This window comes from Anarrhichthys ocellatus, unplaced genomic scaffold, assembly GCF_004355925.1.
Source record: "Anarrhichthys ocellatus isolate YVR2014 unplaced genomic scaffold, GSC_Weel_1.0 scaffold35, whole genome shotgun sequence".
NCBI lineage: Eukaryota > Metazoa > Chordata > Actinopteri > Perciformes > Anarhichadidae > Anarrhichthys > Anarrhichthys ocellatus.
In genome coordinates this window covers 4,891,067-4,917,600 of record NW_022280065.1, presented here as the reverse complement: position 1 = coordinate 4,917,600, position 26,534 = coordinate 4,891,067, and the positions used below count along the sequence as shown (strand labels likewise).

Below are 26,534 nucleotides of genomic sequence, written 5' to 3'. Positions count from 1 at the left end.
CGCGTTACATCCGCACGCTGCTCTGGCTCGAGCTCGCCTCCCCCGTGCCTGGAAGTGTGAGGAAGTCCACTGCGCCCTCATCCGGCTCGCCTGTTGCTTGTAGGTAAAGTGGCTTTTCAACTCACCTGCTTCTAATGAATTAGGCATTTTGGCGAACTTCAGCATGCCATGAGGTGATTTAAATGGCTTGTATACGGGTTCCCACCTCGGTTAGTGTGAATAATGTATGGGAATGCAGTCCAGAAATAGCTGTTATAAGGGGAAAAAAAAAAAAGATAGCCCGCCTCGCTAGTCTGCAGCTGCAGTCCAAAGCTGTGATGAATTTTTCATAGTTCGGTAAAGTTGGAAAGATATTCATAACAGGCGTTGTGTTTCCAATTCAGTTCCACCTTTTCCACAGTGTTCCTGCTTGTGTAACACCGTGTTGTGTCTTTCAATAGATGACACATTTGCTAAAATGACAGTGTACACTTTTTAATTGAAGCTACTTTATCAAGGTGACGAGTAAAGGTCTGAGAGAAACTGATATGAAGAGTAATGAAATCATAGATAAGATTGTGGTGAAAGCTGTTTGGCCTCTCGCCACGTTCGTCCAACCTCTGATCTGAAATACTGCTTTGTTTTTGGTTCCTGTCTTGGCGTCTAGTGGTGTTATAGAGAGCTATTCAATAGTTAAATGTTTGTTCAGCCTCCTTTAATACACAATACCCACTCTTTTATGATATATTATTCATGAACAAAGCGTTGTGATTTTTTACTGTTGGAGACAGCCTCGGCCAGGAGACACTGCAGAAAACTGCAGTCACACTCTCCTCCATACACCAGGGAGGCATGGTGTTCAGCCAAGCCCCGTGTCTGTCTGCCAGGGGACATTTTAGGGGAGATGCAGCGTGCCTCCATATTTTGTGTGCTCTCCCACCACTACATTTCTGACGTAGCATCAGTGACTCGGATACAAGAGGACCCAGAAGGAGCTCCCGAACACAATCGCTTCAAAGAAAAAGTGCTGATCATGCTGTAAGGCAGTCTTGTTTTTATATGTAATAGGTTGGCTTGTTCAAATGTATTAGCCTCTTAATTGCTATTTAAGTGTGAGAGTCTAAGCAGCTTTGATTGGTCCATGGAGGAGAGAATACATAGCAAATGTTTTCATCAGTGGTTTGCATCTGATATTGTTGATCACCCCTAATGTTAGTATGTGAGATGTAACCTAACAGGTGTAACTGTGAAGGTGTTCTGATATCTGCTACTGATTTATAATCTTTCCAGTGACTCACTCTCTATCTCAAAGATATGTGGCCGCCCCCCCCCCACACAGAAATTGAGCGACCAGACTTATCAGCTGTAACGTGTGTCTTCCTGTGTGCGATAAGGTCAGCCGGTCTGGAGTCTGCTGTGGCTGGTGTCCTTTTGCCCCGAGGTGATGCAAGAAGGTGTATGAACGAACAGTGGGACATGCAGCCTGAACAGCCGTCCTATAACCATAAATGGAAAAGCGAGGAAGATGTGAGTGACCTTACATCCACTGTCGACGTGTGACATGAGGTACTTACTGAGAAAGAAACAGACACACATACTGATGCACCCTACTACTATTACGACTACTACTACTACACAGAGAGCACTTTCAGCTACACAAACACAGCTGGTGAAACTGTAGGTGACTGTAAATCTCCGTTCCGCAGCCCTCCAAAATACAACAGACATGCATGCAAAAGCTAATAGATAAATGCATTTCATACATGAATTGTTATCTGTAAAACATCTGTTGTGAATAACAAGTTTAGTGGTTGCTATATTTAGTATATCCTCTATATTGATATCTCTGTTTGTGTACACTAACAGATTATAGAAACACTGCTGATACTCGCATCCAGATCTTACAAACTTAGGGACACATCTACCTTGGTGCGTCATTACACTTTCAGACAAAAAGATAAAATAAAAAAATGTGGACAATAAAAAGATTCAAGGATTATTAATTGTCATTATGCAACACAGGGATGCACAACGAAATGCAGTTGTAGCCCATTCGCAACACGAGAAAAACACGACAAACAAAACTTCAAGACTGGTGCATTCCTGTAGTGCTTTTTTTGAATTTGCATCATAAGGAATGTAAACGGCAGCGTCAAAAACAATTCTCTGGGCAGATAATATGGCAGACATCTTAACATACAACATTCGCCATCAGGAAAACATTGCCCATCAACTTTGACTATGTTTGAGCACCAATCATCATGGTGTAAACACAGAGTCCACCTTCTCTATTATTATTATTATCATTTATTATAATAATAACTGTTATTTACTATTATTATTTGGAAGTGGATACCAACTAGAGTGAGATGAAAAGGGGGAAAAAATCAACGTTTATTTATCAAGACTTCCCTTTTGCACATCTAGGTCAATTTTGGGGGTAGGGCATCTTTTTCACCATCTGGGCTCTCGCACGAAAACAGACCATAGCCGACTCCTGGTTCGCGGCTAGGTATGACATCATGCAATGTGGCATCACATCCCTCTGAGGCAAGTCACCGCTCACTCGACTAGAGCGTGAACACATGCAGGGGTTTCTGTGTGTGTGTGTGTGCGTGTGTGTGTGTGTGTGTGTGTGCATGTGAGCACATGACACCGCAGCGTCATCACTGACCATCTCCATAGCCAAAGCTGTGCCTCTTGAAGCAGAGATTATGTCAGAAAGTGCCATGCTAGCAGAGCTGCTGCTGCGGCTGTTGTTGTTGTTGTGGTAGCCTTGATTATATTCCTTTTTCAATTTAAGCAGCAAAAGGCAGCTGACATATTAGGCCAAAAAAGGAAGGACCCGTTTGCCCAATTATGAGGAAAGGCCAGAGGACGAGCAGTTCCTGTGAGTCAGAAGAGAGTGAACAGCCCCAGTCAACGGATCATAAAGATCAGTCGTCACCACGTGGATGCTCACCAGATGAAGACTCGTCGTCCGGTTCCGATGTGGAGGCAGGAAGTGCGATGAAGAGGAGCCAGAGGTTCAGCAGCTCCTTCAGCTTCGGAGAAGATCATCAGCTACAGCCAAAGAAAGAGGGCAGAGAAGAAGGACTGTTGCCAAAGAACTCTGACGGAGTAACAGACCTGGTGGAGGCAGAATTAACAGCAGAATGCATGCGGTTGGAGAAGCGGGATGCTTTTTGTGACACAAATCAACCTCCGAGGTCAGGTGTTTTCAGGCCTCAGGAATTATGGCTGGCCATGACGAGATGTCTGTCCATTCGGTGGCCTCCTTGTCTGTCCATCAACAGGCAAAGTAACAGGAAATTAGCCTACCAAGTGGACCTCGACCAATCGGAGGACACGCGGTCTTCTGTCAGCTCCGACTCAACCAATGAGAGCTCTTCAAGTACGTCTACCTCAGATGACAGAGCAGTGACATTGGTGAAACACAAGGAAGAGGAAGTACGAAGCAGAGGGGTCAAAAGTGGTCCGCCCCCTTGTCGCGGGGTTTCTCGTTCCTCCCCCAGACTGCCGAGAGCGAGACAAGCTACAGACTCTGTGTTAGCGTCATTGATCTTGGAGAAAGAAATGTTCCTGAGGATTGAGCTGGTAGATTCAGGCACTGAGAGAGATGATTCACGCTACCGCGCAGAGTGGAAGCTGTCAGAGAGAACAAAGGAACTGGCAGAGGGAGTCTGGCTCTCTAGAAGCCAAAATAACGACGGGTTGACCTATTAAGTTAGATGTTTGGTTGCCTTGATGGGGGTCATCTTTATATTATTCAACCCATCAAGTTAGATTGGTTATTGCAGCCATCAGTACTTTGGTTATTATAATCTTCTAATCTCAGTTTATGTGACTGCTGATGAGAAGTGGCCCAGATTTCAATGATTAATCAGTAAGATTGGTTTGGCATGATGGCCGCGTACACTGCTGTGTGCTGATGCAAACTGTGCTGATACAAATGCCGTGACTGTAGCTAACTAATTAGAAATGCTATTTTCAGAAACGCAGCGCAGTTGGTGTTAATGTTTGTTTTTCCGCCTTTCTGGGTCCTTCACGGAACATTTTATACATGGCTGGCTCCATGCGTTTGGGGGCGAGGGAGATTTAATATAAATGTCACGTGTTTATGAATAACAGCCTTTTTGTGAGATGGGTTTTACTTTTTTAACGAGAATTTCTATTATAATAAATACAGGTGGGATGTTTATAGTAGCAGATATTAACAGATCATCCTCAAATTTCCCACAATAACAATGTATGTGAGGAACATTTCGGCCATTATTTTTGTTTCTCATAGTTTGTTTGCGTGCTTGGATCAATTTCATGGACATGTTTGTATTTTACACCAAATTAGGATTCATTGTGCATTAATTGGAACAATAACAGAAAAGCAATGTCTTTTTATACACATACCAAAGAAAATCGATACAGATTACAGTCCAAACACAAATTAAAATGTCATGGTCAGTGTGTGCCAGCAGATCCCACAGACTTTTTTTTATTTATTCATTTGGTGATTATTGTTTTAAAAGTCTCAGCCAGCATGTTTAATGCCTTGGGGGTTATGTGAGTAAGAACATGATTGGAATTCTTTAAATGTATTTCATGTGTGTCAGAGTAACTACATTTCCAAAGTGTTTCAACAGTCTCTCAGCTGAGGAGGATTATGAGTATGTTTTTTTTTTATTAAAGCTCTATTCTAACAGCCTGTCATTTCCATCCACTTCTATGATTTTATCAATTTCTGCTTTGATATTTTTCCAGAACCGACAGTCAATCTTTTGAAGCCATTACATGCAATAAGATATGTGTGGCTGCAAAATTATGATTTTACACGGCTAGTGCTATTTCTTATTGGTGCCTTTCGAAACAGGAGCACCCGTCAGAGTGTCTATAGCTGTAACCGATCTCTACATGCATGCACATAACGGAGCTAGGGATGTGTGCAGTGTCCACAGTGTGGCTTCTTAAGCAGTATTACATTGGACCATGCTACCATCAATAAGTATACAGACATCACACAATGCAATGCATGTTTTAATGCACCGCTTTCCCAAATTAAGCTGTACGTTTTATGTATTGTTTACTTGAACAGTCTCACACTGTAGCGGTCTCACTATCATTCATTTTTGCATTTGATGGCTTGCTTGTCAAGTTCTCATTTCAACTTAACCTGCTTACTGTTTCTGCATGTCCATCCGTAGCTGGCAGTACATCATGCAAATTATATCTTGTAACAAAACGCATGCAACAAATTGCTCCATCACTGGAATTGTTTTTTCTATTTTCTCAGCCATGCGACTGATTATTGTAACCGAATGAAAATGGAGCTTATTTGCGGAGGCAGAGAGAGAGTTGCTTGGCTTGACTGCCAGTGCCAGTTACCCTCATCACTGTAATGAGGAGCACCGTCGGAAGTAGGAAGGCGAGAATGGAGGGAGACAGGAGGGGATAAACAATATTGTTTAATTGTTTTTGTTTTAGAAATGTGTGGTGAGTGGTGTATGCATGCTTTTTGTATGCACAAATTCAAACTGTATATCTGGCCCGTTTCATCCAGAAGATGAAAAAAACAGGAGGAGAGAGTGAAGAAGTGTCTGCTAAGGCAATGTGTGCATTTTGTAAAAAAGGATGAGAAAAAGGAATGGAATTAGTCTCATCTGTTGTGAGCCAGGAGTTTCATCCCCAAAGCCACGGAACTGGCAACCCATTGTCCCTAATGACTGCCTCATTAAGCGAATGATACATGTACCACAGACGATGACACAGCCTTGTAGTGAGTATTCAATGATTACTCAATTCCTCTTGTGTAAATTATGATTAAATACTGAATGTGTGACTCCTCATCTCTGAGTCATTATAGAGTATGGAAATGAGGAATAAATAGCAACTCGACGACGAGATATTGCTTCTTAAAATGAGTTTATATACTTTAGGCATTTATGCATGCGATATATGCAAATTTATTTAAAGTTGTGCAGGATTCATTGTCACTAGGTAATTTACTTTAAATTATATATACATTTTAGGTGATACTTTATCAACCACTGTGGAGAAATGCAGCTGCTGAAAATCTGCATTCCAAAAACGTAGGAAGAAACTCTTGGCTTCGAGCCTAGTTTGAGTTTTGTTATGAAAATCCAACAAGCGGGCCAAGCTCCTAAACATTTAACAACTTAAAATAATCGAATCTTCTTGGTTTAAGAAATTGTGTTGGACAGCACCCGAGATGAAAAAGTTAATGAAATTATATTTCGGTTGCAAAAGTCAAAGTTAAATCGATGTGTGTATTTTACATCCTTCATAATCACTTATAGCAAATATAGGATAACACATTTTTGAGGGTTTTGCTTCACATTAAAACTAAAGATATATTTTGTTAGTTATTGGGACATGTTGTGACACTGAAGTATGAAACAAATGAAATCGATGCGCAAAAACAAGATATACTGTCGATTTGTACCTAATAATCTTTATAACCCCATCACCTAGCAGAGAGGAGCTTTTACCGCGTCAAATCTTTTCCTTTGTCAGTCCTCACCGACTGTTTCTTACCAGTTTTACTTCTGAACATAAAGTCTTTCATGACTTTGTCTTTGGCTGGCTGTTCCAGAAACTATCAACAGCCTGACCTCCTCTGACAGGAAGCACTCACAAGATTGTAATGACACCATCATACTCTGGCAATCGCCAAGACTGCAAGACTGCAAGAGGGAAAGAGGGATGTGTTCCTCATTTGTCATTAAGAGAGGGACAAAGCATGGAACGGCATGTTCCTCTTTCCCGGTTCATCCTCTCAGTCATACTGTGCTGAAAGGAACCGTCCCCAAATATAGTTATGTAACGTGGTGATGGGCTGCAAATCCCAGCAGAGGACACATGTTCCAGTCGTCAAAGGACAAATGTGTCTAAGGAGGCTCGCCAGACTGTAATTGCTTTATCTGCTTGGCCTTTTAGTCATATTCTATTAGATTTTATGCTTTTAAAAAAAAGCCATATCACTCTACCCCCAAATGTAAGCCCACGACTGCTTTTCAAATGCATTTTCCACACCTCATACCTACTTTAGATTATCTAATGACAGAAGTCCTAAAATAGGCAGGAAAAGAAGTCTTACATACTTACATAATGTAAATATTGGTCTGGCCCTCTGCGGAAATCTTAGGAATGTATTAGAACTGAAGGTTTCTGTCCCTCTTGGGGACTTCAGATAAATCAGATCGGTTACAGTATTTTGATTCTTTGCTCACTGCAAATAGGTCCCAAGTTCAATTCCCAGCAAAAGTACAAGTATTGCCAATCATTAAAACTATTTCCTTCCAAGTGCCTTTACAAGGTTCATATCCACAATGTTAACAGCATGCAAGAAGGAAGTAAACAAAAGAAATGAACTTGGTGCTTATCGGGAGGATGTATGCAGGATATTTGACACATTTTTGAATTGGGGAAAACCACATACACACACACACACATATAAAGACGTAGCCTATATATGCATTTTTTTTCACTTGTGTAGTATAAGCCAAAGTATCCCATGCATGTGTGTGTTCTGCAGATTGGTTTGTTTGGATTTACTTAGGCACGTAGTCTGCAGAAAATTCTCTACTTGCACCTATGTACACATTTTTAACCAGGGTTATATGTTACATTTGTGTCAGTAAAGGGAGGTTAATCCCTCCATCCCAGCTCACTTTCCTTACTTTATTTACTATAGATGTATCTTCTCGTGTGTGTGCGTGCATGCATGCATGCATGCGTGCGTGTGGTAGCAGGCAGATGGGACTCGGCCTCAGGTGTGAGCTTGCTGAAGTAAAATGATACCACGGTAGCACAGAGGGGCAAAGGGGACACTTTGCAAGTTGAACGCTTGACTCAGGATGATGAATTGGAGATGGGAGTCGATGGTGTGTGTGTTTTTGTGTGTGTGGTGTGTGTCTGTGGAGGACAAAGAATGTGATGGATGATTCCAGTGGGCCATTTGTGATGACGGCCAAGATTAGTCAGCCCTGGACACACACACACACACGCGCACACTCTCACCAACAGGCTTTGCAGATGGCCAGAAGTACTGTGGTGGCTGTTTGGGATTCTTATGAGATGTGTTCATCCTTGTGGGTTCATAGTCTGCTGCATGCATGTGCTTGGAATACCAAGGTGGCCTTTTGCTATATCACATGGTTGGTTAACTGACAGATTACTATCATGAGACTCTTTAATATTCCCACCTGTTGTCACCTGCACACACACACACACACACACACACACATTCTCCTGTGACACGATGCAAGTAGTGTAGAGCACACACAGGAACAGCTGACAGTGGTGCAGTGGGTATTTTTCTGCTTTCCATTTAGTACTTGGAAGTATTGTTTGGTTAACATTATCGAGCTGCAGTCATCCCCAACTGAACTTCACTCACATTGTCGGAGAAAACTTCGGCTGGGGATTATGTGCCTCAAAGCCATGCTGAACATTGCTTCCGAGTGGGGTGGGCATGACTGATTTTCGCTAATAATTCCCATTAATAATGCCCTTCTTCCATCCTCACCCATAAAATCCAGTAAGCCTGAAGCAACTGGATTTGCTGTGTAGTAGAAATTGAATTTCTCCTTTCATCTGTCAGGCTTAATCATACTTTTTTCCTATTATAACTAATGAGTGGCAATATATTTCATGATCTAGATGACAAAGACCCTTTCTAGGCCCAAACCGTTATAGGATGACCAAAATAAACTTTTTATTTAAATCTGAAAATAACAGCTTTTCAAATTAATTTCTGGCATGTTGCTTTGTCATTGTTGGCATCCATCAGAGTAAAAAGTTTGGTGTTTCAGTGAAAAATCTTTAAAAACCCATTGTACACTACCTGTTCAATATCAAACAGCTGACAGACGCAGTTAGCAACTAGCTGTTTCATGACAAGCTTGCTATATGAAGTTAAAAGATGATGTAATGCTACTGTTGTTAACACCTGGTTTCTGCTGCCGATAGAGGGAAAATCAGCTATTGCAGAGATAATTGTTATTTTCAACCAGAACAAGTGTGACCCAACAGCCCTCTCAACATGTCCTAATAGCAGAGCAAAAGTATAGTAATCTGTGTTTAACCCTATTCCACTGTACAGATGAGATGGCATGTGGGAACACTATTATGACTGTTGGTATGGATTTCATGCACAGTATGAGGATTTTCTTGGAACGACAGTATGTGAACTGTGTCTCTAATGGATCTCTGTCGGATTTTTTGTCTCATACTTTTCACTGCATAAACTAAAGCTGTTGTGTTTTGTCTGGTCAAGAAGAGAACAAAATTACATAGTTACAGCAAATGCAGATCTTGGGTCAGTGTTCTTTGTGTTTTCTTGATGCTTGTTGTAAACTTTGAGAAGTTTGCTCTGTAATCATAATGCCGGGTTAAATGTATCTTTGAGAACCTATAGGATCATTTTTAATCCCTGATAGAATCTATCTCCCTGAATGTCGACAATGTTTTTGTAATTACTCTCACTGCCAGAAGGGGTAGACACGGGTCCCTGGGGTATTCAAAAATAATTTAAAACATGAAGTAATATTTATACATAAACTCTCTGTGCGAACCTTTTTATACCTTTCTGGCAGCGAGCTTAATATTACATACGAAAACACTGCCACCCTATGCTTTTGTATGCCGAGTCTAACTAGCAGGTGTACTGATATCGCTCGGTATTTTTGTAGTTTCTCATAGCGGAGCCATCTACACCAAGAGACACTACAAAGTAATTAACAATGTAATCTTATGGGCTTTCAGGCCATTTTCATATGTCGTCCACCCGGTCACAGATGGCTGATGGATGTGGTACTGTAAAACCATCCGATCGCCGCAGTGGAGCTGCTGGATTTCCCCAAATATCATCAATTGTTTACAAGGCTACTAGTGCTTAACCAGAAGAACAATGCAACTGCACACAAACTGAAAGTGGAAACATTGGCAGGGCATATCAAGGTGAATATCTTATCAATTGTCCTCCATTAATTAGAGTTTAAATTCTCCTCTATTAATTACAGTTTGCCTTCTTAGAAGGCAAAACAAGACAAGTTACTTGTCTGCCTCTATGAAGTCTCAAGACTCTTTTTGCCACAGGGCTAACTGGTCATACAGGAGGCTACAGTGGATTTTGTGTGCGAGAATCACAAGGTCTCGTTCTGAGCAGCAGTCATGGTTCATCTTAACCCTGCCTCTTCTGAAAAAGATGTTCATAGAAGTCGATAGGTTCCCAAACACTCCCGGCACAACTGCGCGTCTGCGCTGTTACTTGCCTCTTCGTGCTCATGCTCGCTCGTGTGCGCCTCCATCCCTGTTGAATTCAGCTGGGGCTTGTTTAGACACATTCACATCTGCCCCACTGTACCCATTCCACATGCCTCAGTGAACAGAGCAGAGTTCAAAGTAACTTGCATGCAACTGCCCGAGGGAGATTCTGGCATCCAATCTGATCACCTTCAATAGCAACCATAAATAGCGATATGTAAGCGCTAATGAAATAATGTTCATGTCAATTCCCCCAATACCACCTTATGTAAGAATAATTATTCTGCTTACAAGCGTTACAAAAACAGATGTTTCATCTGATTACATGAGGAGATGCATGACTTGAATTGTTCAGTAAGGGGGTGGATATTATTTTTCGGCAGAGTTGTATAATGCCTTCTCTCTGACATTAGGACACCGAGGATCAACTAGCAGAGGAGGGCTGGAGTGATGGAACATGTGGATGTCCTGAAGGGAAGAGAGGAAAAAGACCAGATGGGGCCAAATGGCCGGGCAGACATAATCGGGACATGGTCGACAGACGTGTGGTCTTCAGAGGAGCAGACAGGACTAGACAAGTAGGTTTAACTGGCACCTTACAGTATGTACGTCCCACATGAGGCTGTCTACATAGGATTCACTGTAGCAGCACCAAGAGGAAAAACGCAGGCCTTTTGTCTGAAGTTGTATGATACCAAATGTTTCACTTCAACACATGAAGACCAGCTTGCAAATTATGGACTTAATGACGCATTAACATTGCAGCATTTTTTCTTTTGAACAATTTTAAACATGTTATAAAGTTATCAGACCAAGAAAGTTGGTGAGTTAAGATGCATACCATTTACCAGTAATGGTTGTATTGATATACAACATATGACTCTGTTCTGATTTCCCTCAAACAAAAAGTCCATCTCTATTCTTTGTGAAATCATCCTAAGATGAATGTAACAGCTGTGCATCTTGATCCATTTGGAGAAAGTTTCCCTGCAAATATCAATGCAGGGAGATCCTGTGCTTCGGTCAAACTGACGTTTTTGCAAACGTTTAAGTGGAGGAACTGGATGTTTTGTGCTGCATTTTTATTCTGGGTCAGCATGTAGCAAAGAGAGACACCATAAAACTACTGATTCATACACAACACAATTGCTTGCTCAACGGTTGCTCTGATAGACGACGCTTAAAACACAGCATTACACTCATAAACTTGGTTTGATGCCTGGAATATTTAAGTTACTTAATGAAGGATGAAACCTAAATAAATAAAGATATCATAGTTCATGATTCTGTTTAGCACAGCTCAGCTACCACACTGCCACCCACCAATTCAATTGGAACTTTTATCTCCAGTTTCAGCAGCTGCAGCATATTCCTTAGCAGTGTCTGTATGTGAACGATAAATGTGGCTGCAATATCGTTTGCGCAGACAGCTACACACAGTCACAGGAGACACATCTCCTCGCCCAGGTGTGCAGGTGAAAATGTGTAGTATATGTTCACTATCTGAGAAATACCTGTATGCCACCAGAATGAATGGGCTGTCACCACACCAGGTTGGATACTGTCAGCTAAGCAGCGTTATGTGCAAGGCTGAGAAATGCAGGAGCTCGGCAAATCAATCCATATTTTTGTGTCGGTCCCACCGTATTTTTGCCCACGTGCAACACATTCAAAACCTACACATGTACACGGTAATAGGAAAACGTTGCTGAAAAAGCAGCCATCTGGTTGTTACAGAAGGTAAGAACGAACTATGAGAACTACAAAGATAGATTTAAACATCCAAGCAAAAGCAAGGCACACTTTATGCTGACGTCAAGAAACGTATGCGACAGCTTTCATGGAACTTATAAGAGAGTGAAATCTCCAACAGATAGCAGTGCAGTTTATCTCCAAAGGCAGCCGTGGTCCACGCCCGGAGGCTCTGGGGGAAATCAGTCACTAGTGTATGTGTATGTGTGTGTGTGTCACAAAGTCCTTGTCAGAAGTCTTTTCTTTTATCTCTCCCACTCGTGCTCTTCCTTTCTGCCTCTCTCTTGCTTCAATCAGACTAATCATTCTCCTTGTTAATTGCTTCTTTGCCCCGCGGAGCTGTCACGTCTCAGACAGACAGACTGTGAGGAGAATTGTGAGTTTTAAGATCTGATGTGTTCTGTGCTACACCTGCTGCAACACACCAATGTGTATCCTGATGTATTGTTCACATTTAACATTAACAATCTAGAACAGAGGCTCATATTTTGGCGGGGTCCTTGACATGCAAAAGTATGTTCTAAGTTTAGGTATAAGAACATATTGTGTCACCGGCATAGTAATCAATGTAAATCCTTTTGTTATGTAACCATCTCACTTCTGTGTGTATAGTCCAAGTGCAGTCACCCTGGATAGATTATGTGGTATCAGTGACACATTGACAACTTCCATGTCATCACTGACTTATGTAAGAGAATCTGGGGCCCAGCCATAGTCTGTGATATTTGTTAAATCCTGCTACACATGATATGTTAATGAGTTTGCATGTGCATCTCCATATCCTGATTATACACATGTGACCTATATATCGCCCGAGCAAGAGACTGCCTATTATCTAGCATGCAATAAATAATCAGAAGGATGTCTAATGCAGTGCAGTGCAACTGCAGGCGGCTCACCAGCCAACAGTGAAACAATGTTTCCTTTAAATAGTTCAGATGATGCATCGTTCTCTGTGTTGGTGGCTGTTTTGCACCGGTATTATCTCTTTCCATCTCCAGACTGAAATCCCTTTAAACTGCTTTTCAAAAGAGGTTTTTTTGATAAAACAGAAATCCATAGAAGCACATTAGCTTAAGCTGGGATAGCGAGAACCAAATGTGGATTATAACGACAGTTTGAATCATGGAACAAACGTTATCACTGCCAAAATAGCTCACTGCTAAAATCTAGAGACGACAGCATTGCAGAGGCCAACATTTAAGCTCTGGCTGTGTGTGTGTTTTAGACATTCCTTCTTTTCACAGCCAGTATCTATCACTACCTATTCAGACAAATACTGGAACTATAAAAATACGAAGACGTTGACAGTTCTGAAATTCTTAGCCCAAAAAAGAGGTGTTGCATTTGTCAAATCAAGAAACTTTTGAATTTCACATTTATATTTGTATCCTTGTAGCCGACACTGTTAGTTCAGGCTGTGAGCAGGTGACAGATCAGTGTATTGCCCAAGGACCCTGTCATTTCACATTAGCTGATGTCAAGTTAAAGCCTGAGACCTCTCAGTCGCAGCTCTCACACCAAAGCAGTATCAGCGCTTGCTTTTCCTGCAGCAGGATCAGGAGACGTTCACACATCTGCATAAGCACTGCCTTGACACCGGGTAAGGTGCAAAGACACATTGTAAAAATCTATAATGTGAACCTCTGCCCTGCAGCCAAACAAGACATCACTGCCATATCTCACCCACTTTATCTATCACCCCTCTCTTGCCTCTGTTCACATGCCCGAAGTACTTCTCAGGTCTGCTGTCAGGCCTTGCTTTGTTGTCTACGCCCTTCCTCAAAGATCTTTGGTGTGCAGAATCAATTTAGTACAAGAGTTCTGGCTGATGGGCATAGAAAAGATGGTCAGAAAAGCATAGTTCAAAGCTGACAAGACTGCGTCTGGATAGACATTAAAGCTTATTCAGTGCTTTCTACGTCACCTTGCCTTAGGACAGAGGGAGAGGGAGAGGGAGCTATTCATGACTGGGTGAGCATCAGGGAGAAATGGAGCAGGAATTAGAAATGGGTAATAGCAGCACATTGCCTCCACACTCCTGTAAGACGTATCGTTTTTATCTTTGACTAATAAGCATTAATGTAATTCCGTTACGCTTGCATGCCTTCGCGAAACCATATCAGTTTTGATCAGCTACTATACATGTCCTTTTGGTAGATATATGTGGTCAAAACAACAACAATCATATTTTCATTGTAAGCACTGCAAGACAGAACCGTAACATTTGTGCTTCAGTACTTAGACAACAACTGAACACAGTTAATTCAAAGAAGCATATTGAATCCACTCCTCTCTGATGACTTTGGATGGTACAACACAGCTTAATATGAAAACTTCTACTTAGGACTCTTTGGTTCTCTCCTTTTCTTAAAAGTCAGCACTGTCAAGATGGGTTCAAATTGGCCAACGGTGTAAATTTGTGTGTCAAATGTCACCAAAGTTTAACTATATGCAAAATCACTGTGCAAATGTGCTCGCCTCAGCATTCAAATCCATTGTAATGTAATAATTTCAGACCGAAATTGACTTTTGACTCTGCATCTGAGGAAGTCCATTTAAGATTTTCTTTTTAGAATACAAACGTTAAAGGAATAGGACTGCTTCATTGTGCTCAACACTGTGCATTAATAGCAATTATTGACATTTATAATAATGAACTAAAAATGCTGGATAGATACTTTATTATTACTATCGGTACCGCTCTAAATGCTCTTGAAGTGTGAGTTGACAGCAGTTAAATAACAAAATATCTTATTTGTGTGCCCAAATATGAGTTCAACAAAAAGGACAACAATAAGCTCAGGTCGGTTGCAGCATTACCAGCTCTCTAGAAGGAGAGAAAACTCCTGATATTACAGATTACACACTCAAACGCAGATGAATTATGCTACTAGATAGAGAAATGATGTACCCATGTTGTTGGCAAGTGAGTCTATATTTCCATACGTGCACCACTAGGTGTATTGCGGATGCACGTGCTTAACGACTTGGTCACCTTGTGTTTGGAGGAAGGGACAGTTGCGCCTGTCTGACGTGTTGTTTTGGCTCAGGTCTAAATTGGCACACTTCATGGTGACTATGACAGCTGCCAACACTGCTATAGGGGCATGTGATATGCGATGTGGGCTTCAACAAAGCCCAAGGCCACATATTAATCATTTACATTGTGCTGAAGTCCCAAAGCATGTCTCCCCTATGGGCCACTATTGTTTGGCATATATCAGCTGGAATTATAGAGGACCGGCTGTGCTAATTCGCTGGCAGTTAGGGAATGAATGAAATCAATATAAGGCAACAGGTCGATTGACTGACTGATAGATTTTCATGTCAGCTGTTGTGTTTAGTAAATGTTTAGACTTAACTGACATTTATGAGCCTTGAAATTAATTGTTGACCTATATTTATTAGATATTCAGTGAATGCTGGAATAGGCCCTGTGATCATGATTAGGTATAGAACATTGATGGATGTATAGACCATGGAATATAAAATATGAGATCAAGAGTGTGTGATGAAGACAGGAGTGCACTCGCCAACCAGAGTGATATAGCTGTTGTATCTACAGTATATATATAATTGCAATTTCTTCTATCAATCTGCTAAGCTGCGTCGTATCTGTAAGATAATGAACTACTCGTTTAATGCTTCACCACATTCTGTAGAAAGATGGAGAAACAAAAAACTGTTTCCCAGGAAAAGCGTCACCGGAGCCTGCAGTCTATCCTTAAATGCATTGGGCACAAAGGCAGGAAACATTCGTCATAGGTCGGAGCAAACACAGAAACACGACTTATCGCAAAATTCACACTATGATTAATTTCAAGTTCACAATATAAAGCAAGGCAACTGTGAAAATGTGGCAAAGATTTTTGGCAAAAAAATCCAGCCTTCCATATTTATGAGATTATATTTTATTTAGTGTCTCCAGCTGGCAGGGGCAAGTTCAGCATGACAACGATCACAAATGTACAACGCTTCCTATTTTCCTCAACCTTTACATCAAAGAATACATAAATTAGCATCTCGGCATCGGTGTTTGGAGAATGGTTGTATCCATTATATCAATGCGCTTGAAAGTGAATCCTGTCTCCTCTTTAATTTCAAGTAATTATGCATAATTAGCGTTTTCCACCTAACTTGTTATGTTGTGACTGGCAGTAACAAAGCGACCAGCGGTTGTAAACTTTGTATCCACATTGTATGAAACATTTATGTCACACAAGTTGAAACCTTTCACAGTTTGTCAGACTGCACTGAACCAACCAAATCAGTCTCACAACATAACTTAATACAAAGTTTGAATCAAACCTCAGTCCTTCAGCTGTGTTTACCAAACGGTGCTGCCTTGGGAAGTTATCATGGCTGACGTGTAGAACCATGACATCTAATTCATGCATGTGATGTAACTAGGAAAGCAAATTAGAATTCTACTTGGTGAAGCAGTTCCATTTTTTTAACCTGAAGAATTATCCAAAAGATCATTAAGAGGCAACTTCTTACATTAACGCGTCACTAAATTTGTAGCCACAAATGGAATTTAGGTCGCTCCATCTCCATGATGAATAATTTCAACCTTATAAATATTCCTTCTTCAATGTATTTTGGTGAAGAAACAACACTCTGTCTCACCATCTCTGTTTTACACATTGTGTGGAGACGAGTAGGGAGTTCAGACAGAACAGAGGCAGCAGTTCAGCTGTCGTCCCCGTGAAGTCGCATGTGGGCCAAAGAGTGAAAATGTCACATCTACTGGGCCTCTCAACTCGCATCTTCACTATTACTATTGAAAAAAGTTTTCTTTTAAAAAAACGTGAGTTGAGTAGATGCACCTGCCCCACATTTCCCAGAATGAACATCAAACCACAAGTCCTTTCCGACAGATATAGACGACACTTCACTTTGGATCTGAGTTCACTGAGTCAGGAGGATATTTCAAGTATTAGTATATATTTCACATGTACTGTAGGTTTCACCCGTTTGTCAGAGGCGGAGAGAGTGCTTTATTTAGCCTGTTTGGCTGTTTGCTCATTGGAGCAATCCAAGTTACATGTCTTATTCATGACTGAATCAACATGCTAGTGGTAAATATTTAATTCTACAAATGAGGACTTCAGAATGAACTCTATTTTTAGCCATGATGAAACAGTTAAACAGAGGAAAGACTGTTCTTCAAAATCAGCTCATGCATACATGCATTTCATGTGAGAAGAGTCATTGTGTGAATTTAAAACATTGCCACACTTTAACCCTTTAAATGTTTTTAAACATTTCAGAATTCAGATAACAAAAAAAAAAATGTATCGGAGTAGTGCTCTGTGAAAGTGGTTTCAGAAATCTGATTTATTTGGGCTAAGGCACTGCACCCATCATCCTATCACTACGGACTTCTGTCAGCTGTTGACTAACCGTGATTGATCCATTCAGATGCTTGGTTATTCAGATTAATCGAGCTGTGTAAAGTAGAGAGAAGAGCCGAGCTCATGGTGTGAGTGAAGAGAACAGTTGAAGCTATTCGGCCCTCATCAGGGATTCTGAGCGAAGACCTGATTCTCTCGTATTTGCAGGTGGCTCCTGAGCCTGCAGACCAGGCCGACTGTAAACGGTATTTAAAGGTGTTGACTGGTTGAGCCTGTTGGATGGTTCACTGCCAAAGTGCTGTATGAAATACTTTGTTCAGGGCAACGGCATCTCTGAAGCTCTGCACGTATCGAGGGGGAGGGGCAATAAGTGGGCATGTTTCTTTAAAATGTGGCCTATAGAGAGTGAAAGAGTCACCCTCTGCTGGTGCAGTTGTTACCTCAGAGAGAAATGCCAAAATCCATGAGGAAATGTGTAGAATGTATTTATCCTTCCTCATTAAACATGAAACGCTTGTTTTCATGCATGTTTACTTGCTAGCAGTCTTTACTGGAGCATTGCTGCGCTCCTTGGTGCTTCACCACCATGTGTAGATCAGTGGAATAGTGATAGACCATCGGCAGGACGCTGTATCTGTGTTAAAATTGGTAACACACTCATAATAACATAGCAACAGTGGTTATCATAAACTCAATCAGTTTTGCGCACTTAAAGATAAAACTTAACAAACTTATTATTAAATTTGTTTGTACTTTGTAGTTCATTTTTATCCCTGTGATTCCTATGAGCCTGTGATTTAGTAACTGATGGTATGCATTTTTAAAAAATGTGATACAAGATATAAGGACTCCTGTCTGGGAGCCAATACATCACTACAGGATTAAGGGCAACACAGCAAGCTACAGGACCTGCTGCCTCTACATGTCCTGCTCTTTCTTCTGTCTTTACATTCAGTTGTTTGTCCCTCTTTTTAATAGCTCACTATAGATTAGGGAGTTTTGGCATCCTGTGTTTCCTTATTTTGCTTTATATTTGGATTGTGCCTTAAAGATAAACTGTACATTTGTATCCAAATTGTTGTCGAATGCATAAAAGACACAAACAGCTTATCTGCATGTTTTAGTGTCACCACTTCTACAACTGTAGATAGGATTTATAAGAGATAAAGTATTCCTTAGTAGAAAGAGAAACACTCAGGGTTTCAATCATATCGTTAGGCTGGTACACCTTTCCTGACGCTGATAAAACCACCGCCTACTACAAAAGCAAACCACTAGATGGAGACATTGATCTATTTACAGCCAGGAAACCAACATCTCTTTTGTCAGCTTTACTCTGAGTTCAAATTAAATCAAATTTAAGAGATGGTTCATAGAGAGCTTGTCACAAATGATAACATGTGCTGTCTGGTTTAATTTTCCCTATGAGCAGTTAAAAAGGGAAATGCATGTAATTGATGTCATAACATGTCTGTCTTTCTAAATTCAGTGCAAATTCAGACAGAGAAATCTAGGCAGTATTGACTTTAAGATTTGGTTTAATAAAGATGAGGAAACTAATCGCTTGATGAAGAACATGAGCGCTAACAGGAATCAAGCTTGACATGAAAGGTTACTAGACCGGAATATGAGGATATGATCGCCTTCCTATCGCTGTATCCAATCGGGATCTTGCATTCGGCCAATTAAAATGTCAACATTGGAATATACAGTATCTGTCTGAATTATGGATTAATTAACTCTCTTTCACTGCAGGAGATTTGTGAGTATAATTTGTATAATTTAAGGGAGCATGTAAAAAAAAAATGAAATAAGATCAGATAAAAAAACTTTGCACCCAGATTTTGAGGTATCGCCATAACTATGTATTTCCACCCTTCCTCATCTCTACGTCACAGATGTGTGGTTATGTGTATCCTCAAACTCCCTCTTCCTTTTATCTCCCCCTCTTGGAATAGACATGCTGGGCTTTTGATTCCGGCGGTGGCGGGGCAGTCTCCGTGAAGTAAACTGTGACAGATCCTCTCTGGCTGGAGAAAAGATGGAGTCTGCTCACACAGAAAGCCCGAGGGACAATTTCTTTCCACTAACTCCCCCTTTTTTTTTTCTCCTGCTTTCTTTTTTGCCTCGTCATATTCCTCACACACTCAGCTGGAGTCTGCTGAATAGCAATGTTCTCTCCTCTCATAGAGAGTATGCACAGAAGCGTGTGCGTGTGTGTGTGTGTGTGTGTGTGTGCGTGTGCGTGTGTGCACGGAAATAGGCACACACTCCTTTCTCCTAATCTCTACTGCTTTGAACGCTGACTTTATCCCATCTGACTGAGTTGATCTTCCCACAGTCTATGGAGGGAAAGAGTTGACTTCCCTATGAGCTTTCTGCAGCAGTAGGAGAGATTGGGGAATATGCTGCCTGTGGGTGAAATGCTTCAATAATCCAAAAACATGAATCTCCGAATCTGATTCTATTCCTCTTGCATCCTGCTTTGTCCCCATTTCCCTGCTCCCTTTTTCTGCTTGCTTGCGTTTTGACTTTGCTTACTGTGTTCATACATTCATCCAAGAGGAAGTGTGTCTCATTCATGTTGTATTAACTTGTATGATATTTTCCTAACTGTCCACAGTGAGCTTTAACCCGCCGATCTTTGAATTTACTCCAGTAGTTTTCAGGCTAATGCAAACCTGTCTTAACTACAACTCTCCAGTATGTCTCAAATGGCTGCTTACTAGTTCTCTCTATTAATTTTATTTAAAATAAAAAACATTCAGACTAAAGATGTCACAGATATGTCAGGAAAGACATAAATTAAACTTAATTATATGTCATCAGCAGACGGGAATCAAACTCTAGAAGATCAAACTGGATCGACTATCGGAGCATCCACTGCAGCTGTCATTGCGTGTGATGCAGGCACGTATCTTCTTGATGTGTGCAATGCGTCTATAGCAACATGTGATTGACATCAGATCTGATTAAGCACGTACACAATGGATACATCGTGGTTCCAGTTCAGGTTACACCTGCGTACTGCACATCAGCAGGCCACCCTACACTGTGTCCATGCTGCCTGAATTTGACACTGTCCACAGCACTGAATACATGAGGCACTGGAGTCCACACGAGACCATTCTGCTGAAATTAGATCACACAGTGCCTAACAATGACAATTTAATCTGAATATGTATCAAAAGATAAATGCTCCAGTTTAAATGAACCTGTATTTCAGATAAAAGTAAAGTTACATAATACATGACACAAAATATGTGAAGTATATGTTATGCCACTCACTGGCCATAATGACCAAAATGCCTGCCATTATGAATCCAGATGTGATGTTTTCAGGGTCATATTTCCTCACCACACACTTTGCAGCTTTTACATAACTGGTCATTGACATTACACTTGGTTTGAATAACTATGTTTTTGTTATGGGAACTCTTGAGCAGATTTAGAAATCCAAATGACTACCTTTATAAATGACCAAAACACTTTTTTTTTTTTTTGTTGTTTAATTTGACCATTTAGCTGTTCCTCCTCTGCCCATTAGATGACGTTCTGAGGCCCACTAGTGGGCCCATGCCAAATGTTTGAGAATATCTGATCTAATCCTCTTTCTGATTGAGCTACTGGCAACGTTTCCCTGAACGACAATGCTGCATTTCAAGACAACAGCAGGAAAGGCCAATCATTTGCTCTGTTTTGTATTCATGCCACATCTTCCCACAATTCTCTCTTGCTGTCGACATCTTCTGTCAGTCGATGTTCTGTTCACATCAGTCTTACTTAACAACGATTTCAAGGTACATTGTTAATATGTTTGTATTCATTTTAGTCTGTTTTGGTACTATTGAGCTTGTGGAGAATTTGAATTTTTTTTATTTGAAAACAGTTTTGTCCAGTTTATTATTATCTCAATTAATGAGACATTTCCTCTTATTGATATAAATTATTCTTGCATGAAATACTACATTTTTAGATTTACAAATTTTTTTTTCAGATAATATATTTGAATATACTATAAATATTATAGCATATAGGATATAATACGATAGACAAGTTGCTCCCTACCTTTCATTAAGGTTAAAGTATTTTGTTGTGCTTACACTAGATGGGGCTGTCTTATGACAAAAGGTGGCAGAGGATACAGGCAACATGCAGGTTTTTGTCACTACTTTTTAAACCGCTTCGCCCATAAAGATTTGCATTATTATCAAATGTAAATGTGTGCATACTTCACATAACTTTTACAAAGTATACCAGATTAATTGTTTGATTTACTGGTCATGCAGCTTAGACTTTCGATTCATTTCATTATGGTTTTATAATCAGCTCGCATGAACTTGACATGTGCTTCATTTTTTTAATCATTTATTTTGATCAAAGTTGACTTATTGTTGTGGTCATGCAGCTAGAATTGATGCCTGATTTGAATACCGTGCAGTGCATCACTAATGATGACGTAACCTGTGACAATATTCAAAGTGGACATGATGGTCACTGTGATGGATTATCTGTTTTAGGCAAGTCTCTTCATGTTTACTTTCACACCAGGCTGTTCTGCACTGTATGCGATATGTTGTCTACCTTTGCCTACCAATTCAGTGCCATTAATTCAGGGCTTTCTTTTCAAGTCATCCAGTTCTGGATGACATAACTTCTAATTAAACATGTTAAGTGTCTGTGCAAGTCAGCAAAACAATATATTAAAAGGTGGAGAGGGAGAAAGCCAAGGACAGAGGGAGCAAACCAGTTTACTTATCAGAAGTGTGCTGGAGGTCAGAGTACTGTTTGTGTTGCATCACAGAGCATCAGTTAGAACAAGTGGAGTAATTAAGTGAGATGATCCTTAAAATTGTGTTTTCAATGCAAACCTGGAGATTTTCAGTAGACCTCAAGGGCTCATTTTCGCACAGCGCAGTGAGCTGTGCGATGAGAGTAATTACCAAATCACCCTTTTCTCTTTTCCTTCTTTTTTTAAGGAGACCTGTGTTAAAGTTCAACTTCTATGGTACCAAAAACATTGTTTGATGCCCTATTGATTTAATTGGCCTCTTCAGGTGTAATCAGCAGTGAGGACAAATAATGAAATGAAGCTCATGCATTTTACATAAGCTGTTTTTTCACATGTCATAGAGTCGCATTTTTCACTACTTTCTGTATATGCTTGAAATGCATTCAGGGGGAACTAAACATGGTGTTAGATCCCTTTCAGACGAGGCACTGGGCTCAGTTTGCAGCTCTGTGTTGAAAGTCACCTTTCTGAGCTGAGCTAACAGGACAATTTTGTCAGTGATATGATCAATTGTTGGTCCCTGTTGACCATGTTCGGAAGGATAAAAAAAGAATACGTGTTTTTATTTGTAATGTCACACCGCCGTTGTATACCTTCAGGGTCATCCAAGCCTTTCCATGATAGCTGAGCTGGTTCCACCCTGATTTTATCAAATTTGTACATTGTATGTTCCAGTGGTGGTAGCACTATGTCAACTGACATTATGCCCACCAAAATAGAAGTCTAGTTTACTAGGGGAGGAGCCATTAACCGAGGCAGCTCCTAGGCCTCTCTTTAAAGGGAGGGGGAGGAAAATCATGTCCGTTCTAAAAGGCTAGCTTTTTATGGTCTAATGTAGTCTATCAAAAAGGCTCCCTGTGGCCCGAAATGGGGAGAATTCAAAGTGATAAAAAGGATAGTGGCACAGGTCAGTCATTACCTGTAGCAGTTGAGGAGGGTAGCAGAACGGAGAGATGGGAGGTGTACTCTAAAAACATGAGGAAGAACTTGGATGCGTAGGACTGAGTTAAGGATGTGGTTTTGCAGGGACACGGCAGCAGGCCTGTGTAGGGAGGTGTTGAGTGGGAGCAACAAGACACTTGTCGTGTTCACAGGTCAACATAATTCTACATTTCTTCTACAATTATGTAATCTCCCCATGATCCCCCCAAACTCCATAACCATTATGTGCATGTCAAGTTTTTACCATAGCTTCTTTTCCAGACATACAATGCTAGTGTAATTGAATGAGCTCAAATCCATCAATCAATATTTCAGGCAGCCAGTATTGCTTAAACTAAAGGCCAAGACAAATACCTTTTCATTGTCATTATGTTGCTAGGTCCAAGTTTGCCTCCTGTCAGCTACTGCATTAACAAACATTGCAAAAAGACATGACAAAGGGGCCCATTTTGAATGTTTATGTTGAAAAGGTCTTTATCACTCAGACAAAGGAAATGAGGAATACGCATCTCTACATCCTGAAGAGTGTCGGATAACCAAATAAGTGTTATCCTAATCATTTCACACATTACTGTGGATTCTCATCAGTTGACACTGTGTTGTTGCACAATGGAAATGCGTTTGAGCAAACTATTTTATGCTAGAAGTGGGGCAAATAGTTTTTATATTCTATTCATATCCGAAAACCTGTAAAAGCCTGCACACAATCTCTCCCGCTGTCCTCTAAGTAGCCTTTAAAACGTTGCTTCCTTGAACAGATTGTGAATAACCCTTCTTCCCCATTGCCCAGTGGCTCATGTTCAATGGAAATGAGCGAAGGCTTGTGATTAACACGGGAGCCGTATTGCATCCTTAATGATTCCTGAGTTTATGTCTCCTCGAATTGGCCAAAACAAGAACAGATGGCCCCACGGGTGGAATCCAGACACACTCACTGTGCCTGTGACAACTTTGAAAACTAAGTGTGTGTGAGTCGGTGTATGTCTGAACATTTGTATTTATGTGGATATGTGTTCACAGTGTGTGATGTGTTTCCTTTCCAACATTTACTCCAGGCTCTTGCTCTCAATAAGAACGTGGTCTTAGTCAGCCATCGTGGTTACATAAGAATAAGAAAAAACATGTTTTAAGAGTCTTTTTATTTGTGTCCCTGTATGCCTTGCCACTGTTAAAACATGTCTGTTGAGTTTACCTTGAAGCCTAAGGAGGATGTGTACGCTTCCTGTCAGTAGATTTATTTTATTTTTCCCCATCTACAGGAAACGGGTACAGGGGTCTCTATCTACACCACTTCCTCTAGTTGTTTGCTCGCAGTCTGCTATAGCCGACCTCCTGTGTTTGACAGAACTGTGAGTACAAGAAGAGTTACAGGTGTTGTACAATGTGTCTTTCTAGCCGCTGGATCATACAACCCACCCCCCAAGATGAGAGACTTGTTGACATGACAAATGCCAGACAACATTATGACAGAAGCTAAAATGTTGACATCTGGAGACAGCATCTGTTGCCTTCTGCACTTCTGCACTTTCAAATCTCTGTCAAACAACACATGTCTCCGCTGGCATGTACACACACCCATACACATTAGAATTTCTATGTAAATGTCACATATCACTCTCACTGGAATATAAAGTGGACCAAAGACTTGTAATTGCCTTGAGATGTTTGTTTGAGGTAGAGAAAGCTCCTGTAAATCTACAATACATAATTATGTAATAATATATATATATATACAAAAGTCACATGCTACTCATCCAGAATTGTATGTACGTTTTTATATGTGAACTGAAGCCACAGAGACTTTGAAAATGCAACAGTTTGGTAATAAATTAGATGCAAAAATGAATGACGGAGACTTTTCAGACAAGGAGAGAGGGCTTGCATAGACCACAGAGCGTTAGGATTGAATAGGATTGACTTTAACAAAGACAGTGTAACTAACTGACTCATTACCCACAAAGTCAAACTCAAGAAAGTTGTTAATATTAGAAAAATATGACCTTGTTTCACTGTTTTTATCACGACTTTGTTCTCATGCAGTACTGTTGAAATAGAATCGTAATATTTTGTAACTCAAATGTCATCTGAATGTTAATGCGTACATTCTCACATCTTTTTTTATTTGAACACTTTTTAAAAGAGTCTTGAGGTTCACTCCTTGACTTTTCCATCATTCACTCTTCTATCTCTTCTCTGATCTACTGTAGCCAGAGTCCTTGTCTTCTGTCCCTTCTTCCTGCCACCTGTCCCTGGATCCAAACCTCCTTGTCCTTTTAACCTTCCTGGCATCTCCCCTATAAGTCCTCTGTCTTTTGATTTCACTGGCAATAGTATATTCTGGGGCTATGGGCCAGCAAAAAAACTGCTCTTATTTTGTGGTGATGTCAAAGAAAGCGTGATCCAACAGGGGAAACAATGAAAATAAAGAGAAGTGCCGGAGGTGTAGAGTTGCCTGGCAACAACTTCCCATCCTTGTGCGAGTTGGCCTTCATCAGATTGCAGGATAGACATTTAGAAACACTCCAGCATCACAGTCTGTTTGCACTCAACGGGGACAAGAGAAGAAGAGACGGAGTAGGTGAAAAGGAACTGCTGACGTGTGTTACCATATGGGGTGACGACCTTTGTCAGTTGGGTTTGGGCAAACAGCACGAAACTGGTAATCACCTTTGTGTCTATATTTTCTTGCCAGTTTTTATTTATCTGACTGGACCTCAACCGTTTGAGGTCTGGCCATCTCTGGAGTTGGGTAATTTGAACCCATCCAGAACTCCGCTGCATGAGTTCTAACCTGTATAAAAAGATCAGACCTCTCGTCCTCCGATGCCATCATTGGTGACCTCTTGCTTTCAGTTAAGTGGTCTCTGTTTGCTGAACAAATGCATTTATGGTTATACATCTTAATACAGAGAGCAATACATACAATGTGTACATGGTCATTCATCTAAATGTTTAAAGCTAGTGCATGTATGGGTATGGAAGATTTTTATTTTCTCCTGTAATGAAAATAAATCGCTAGCTGGTACCTACACCGTCAGCCAACAAGAATTGTGTTAGTCCAACCATCCAATTTCAAGTCCCATATCCAGGTCAGGGTCATGGTGGCAACAGATCAAGCTGAGCAGCCTATGTAGTTCTCCAAAGTGATGTCCCCCAGCTCCTTCTGACATTCTGAGGGGAGCCGGGAGATGTAATCCCTCCGGCTCTGCTCAAGGGGCTCTCTTATGTAGTTTAGTCATGCTGGAAAGGAAGCACCTGGGGGGGGGGACACCGAGGGTGGTTGAACAACATCAATCTCCTCCCTTCAGTTTGAAAAAGCAGTGGCTTAACACAAAAGTCCTCCCAGATTGCTTTACATCTCTCTATGGCAAAGCGTGAGGACAGCTACTCTGTGGAGGATCATCTTTTTGTATCAGTGATCTAAAATA

At 40.8% G+C, this 26,534-nt stretch overlaps 1 protein-coding gene across 1 annotated transcript; it reads left to right on the top strand.

The window, feature by feature from the left end:
- The first annotated feature begins 765 nt into the window (after nt 1-765).
- Nucleotides 766-25,652, top strand: LOC116393935 (uncharacterized). Its single transcript, XM_031866666.1, has 5 exons — nt 766-1,017; nt 1,374-1,506; nt 10,674-10,838; nt 24,366-24,455; nt 25,314-25,652. Exons 1-5 carry the CDS (start codon nt 884-886, stop codon nt 25,404-25,406), a joined length of 615 nt encoding a protein of 204 aa, XP_031722526.1. The 5' UTR covers nt 766-883; the 3' UTR covers nt 25,407-25,652.
- Nucleotides 25,653-26,534: the final 882 nt, after the last annotated feature.

Bases quoted from the DNA above. Each gene is read 5' to 3' on its own strand.
- LOC116393935 (XM_031866666.1), top strand. From the start codon at position 884: ATGCAGCGTGCCTCCATATTTTGTGTGCTCTCCCACCACTACATTTCT. The intron at 10,839-24,365 runs GTAGGTTTAACT...CCCCATCTACAG, and splicing joins GAGCAGACAGGACTAGACAA to GAAACGGGTACAGGGGTCTC. The intron at 24,456-25,313 runs GTGAGTACAAGA...GATCTACTGTAG, and splicing joins CTCCTGTGTTTGACAGAACT to CCAGAGTCCTTGTCTTCTGT.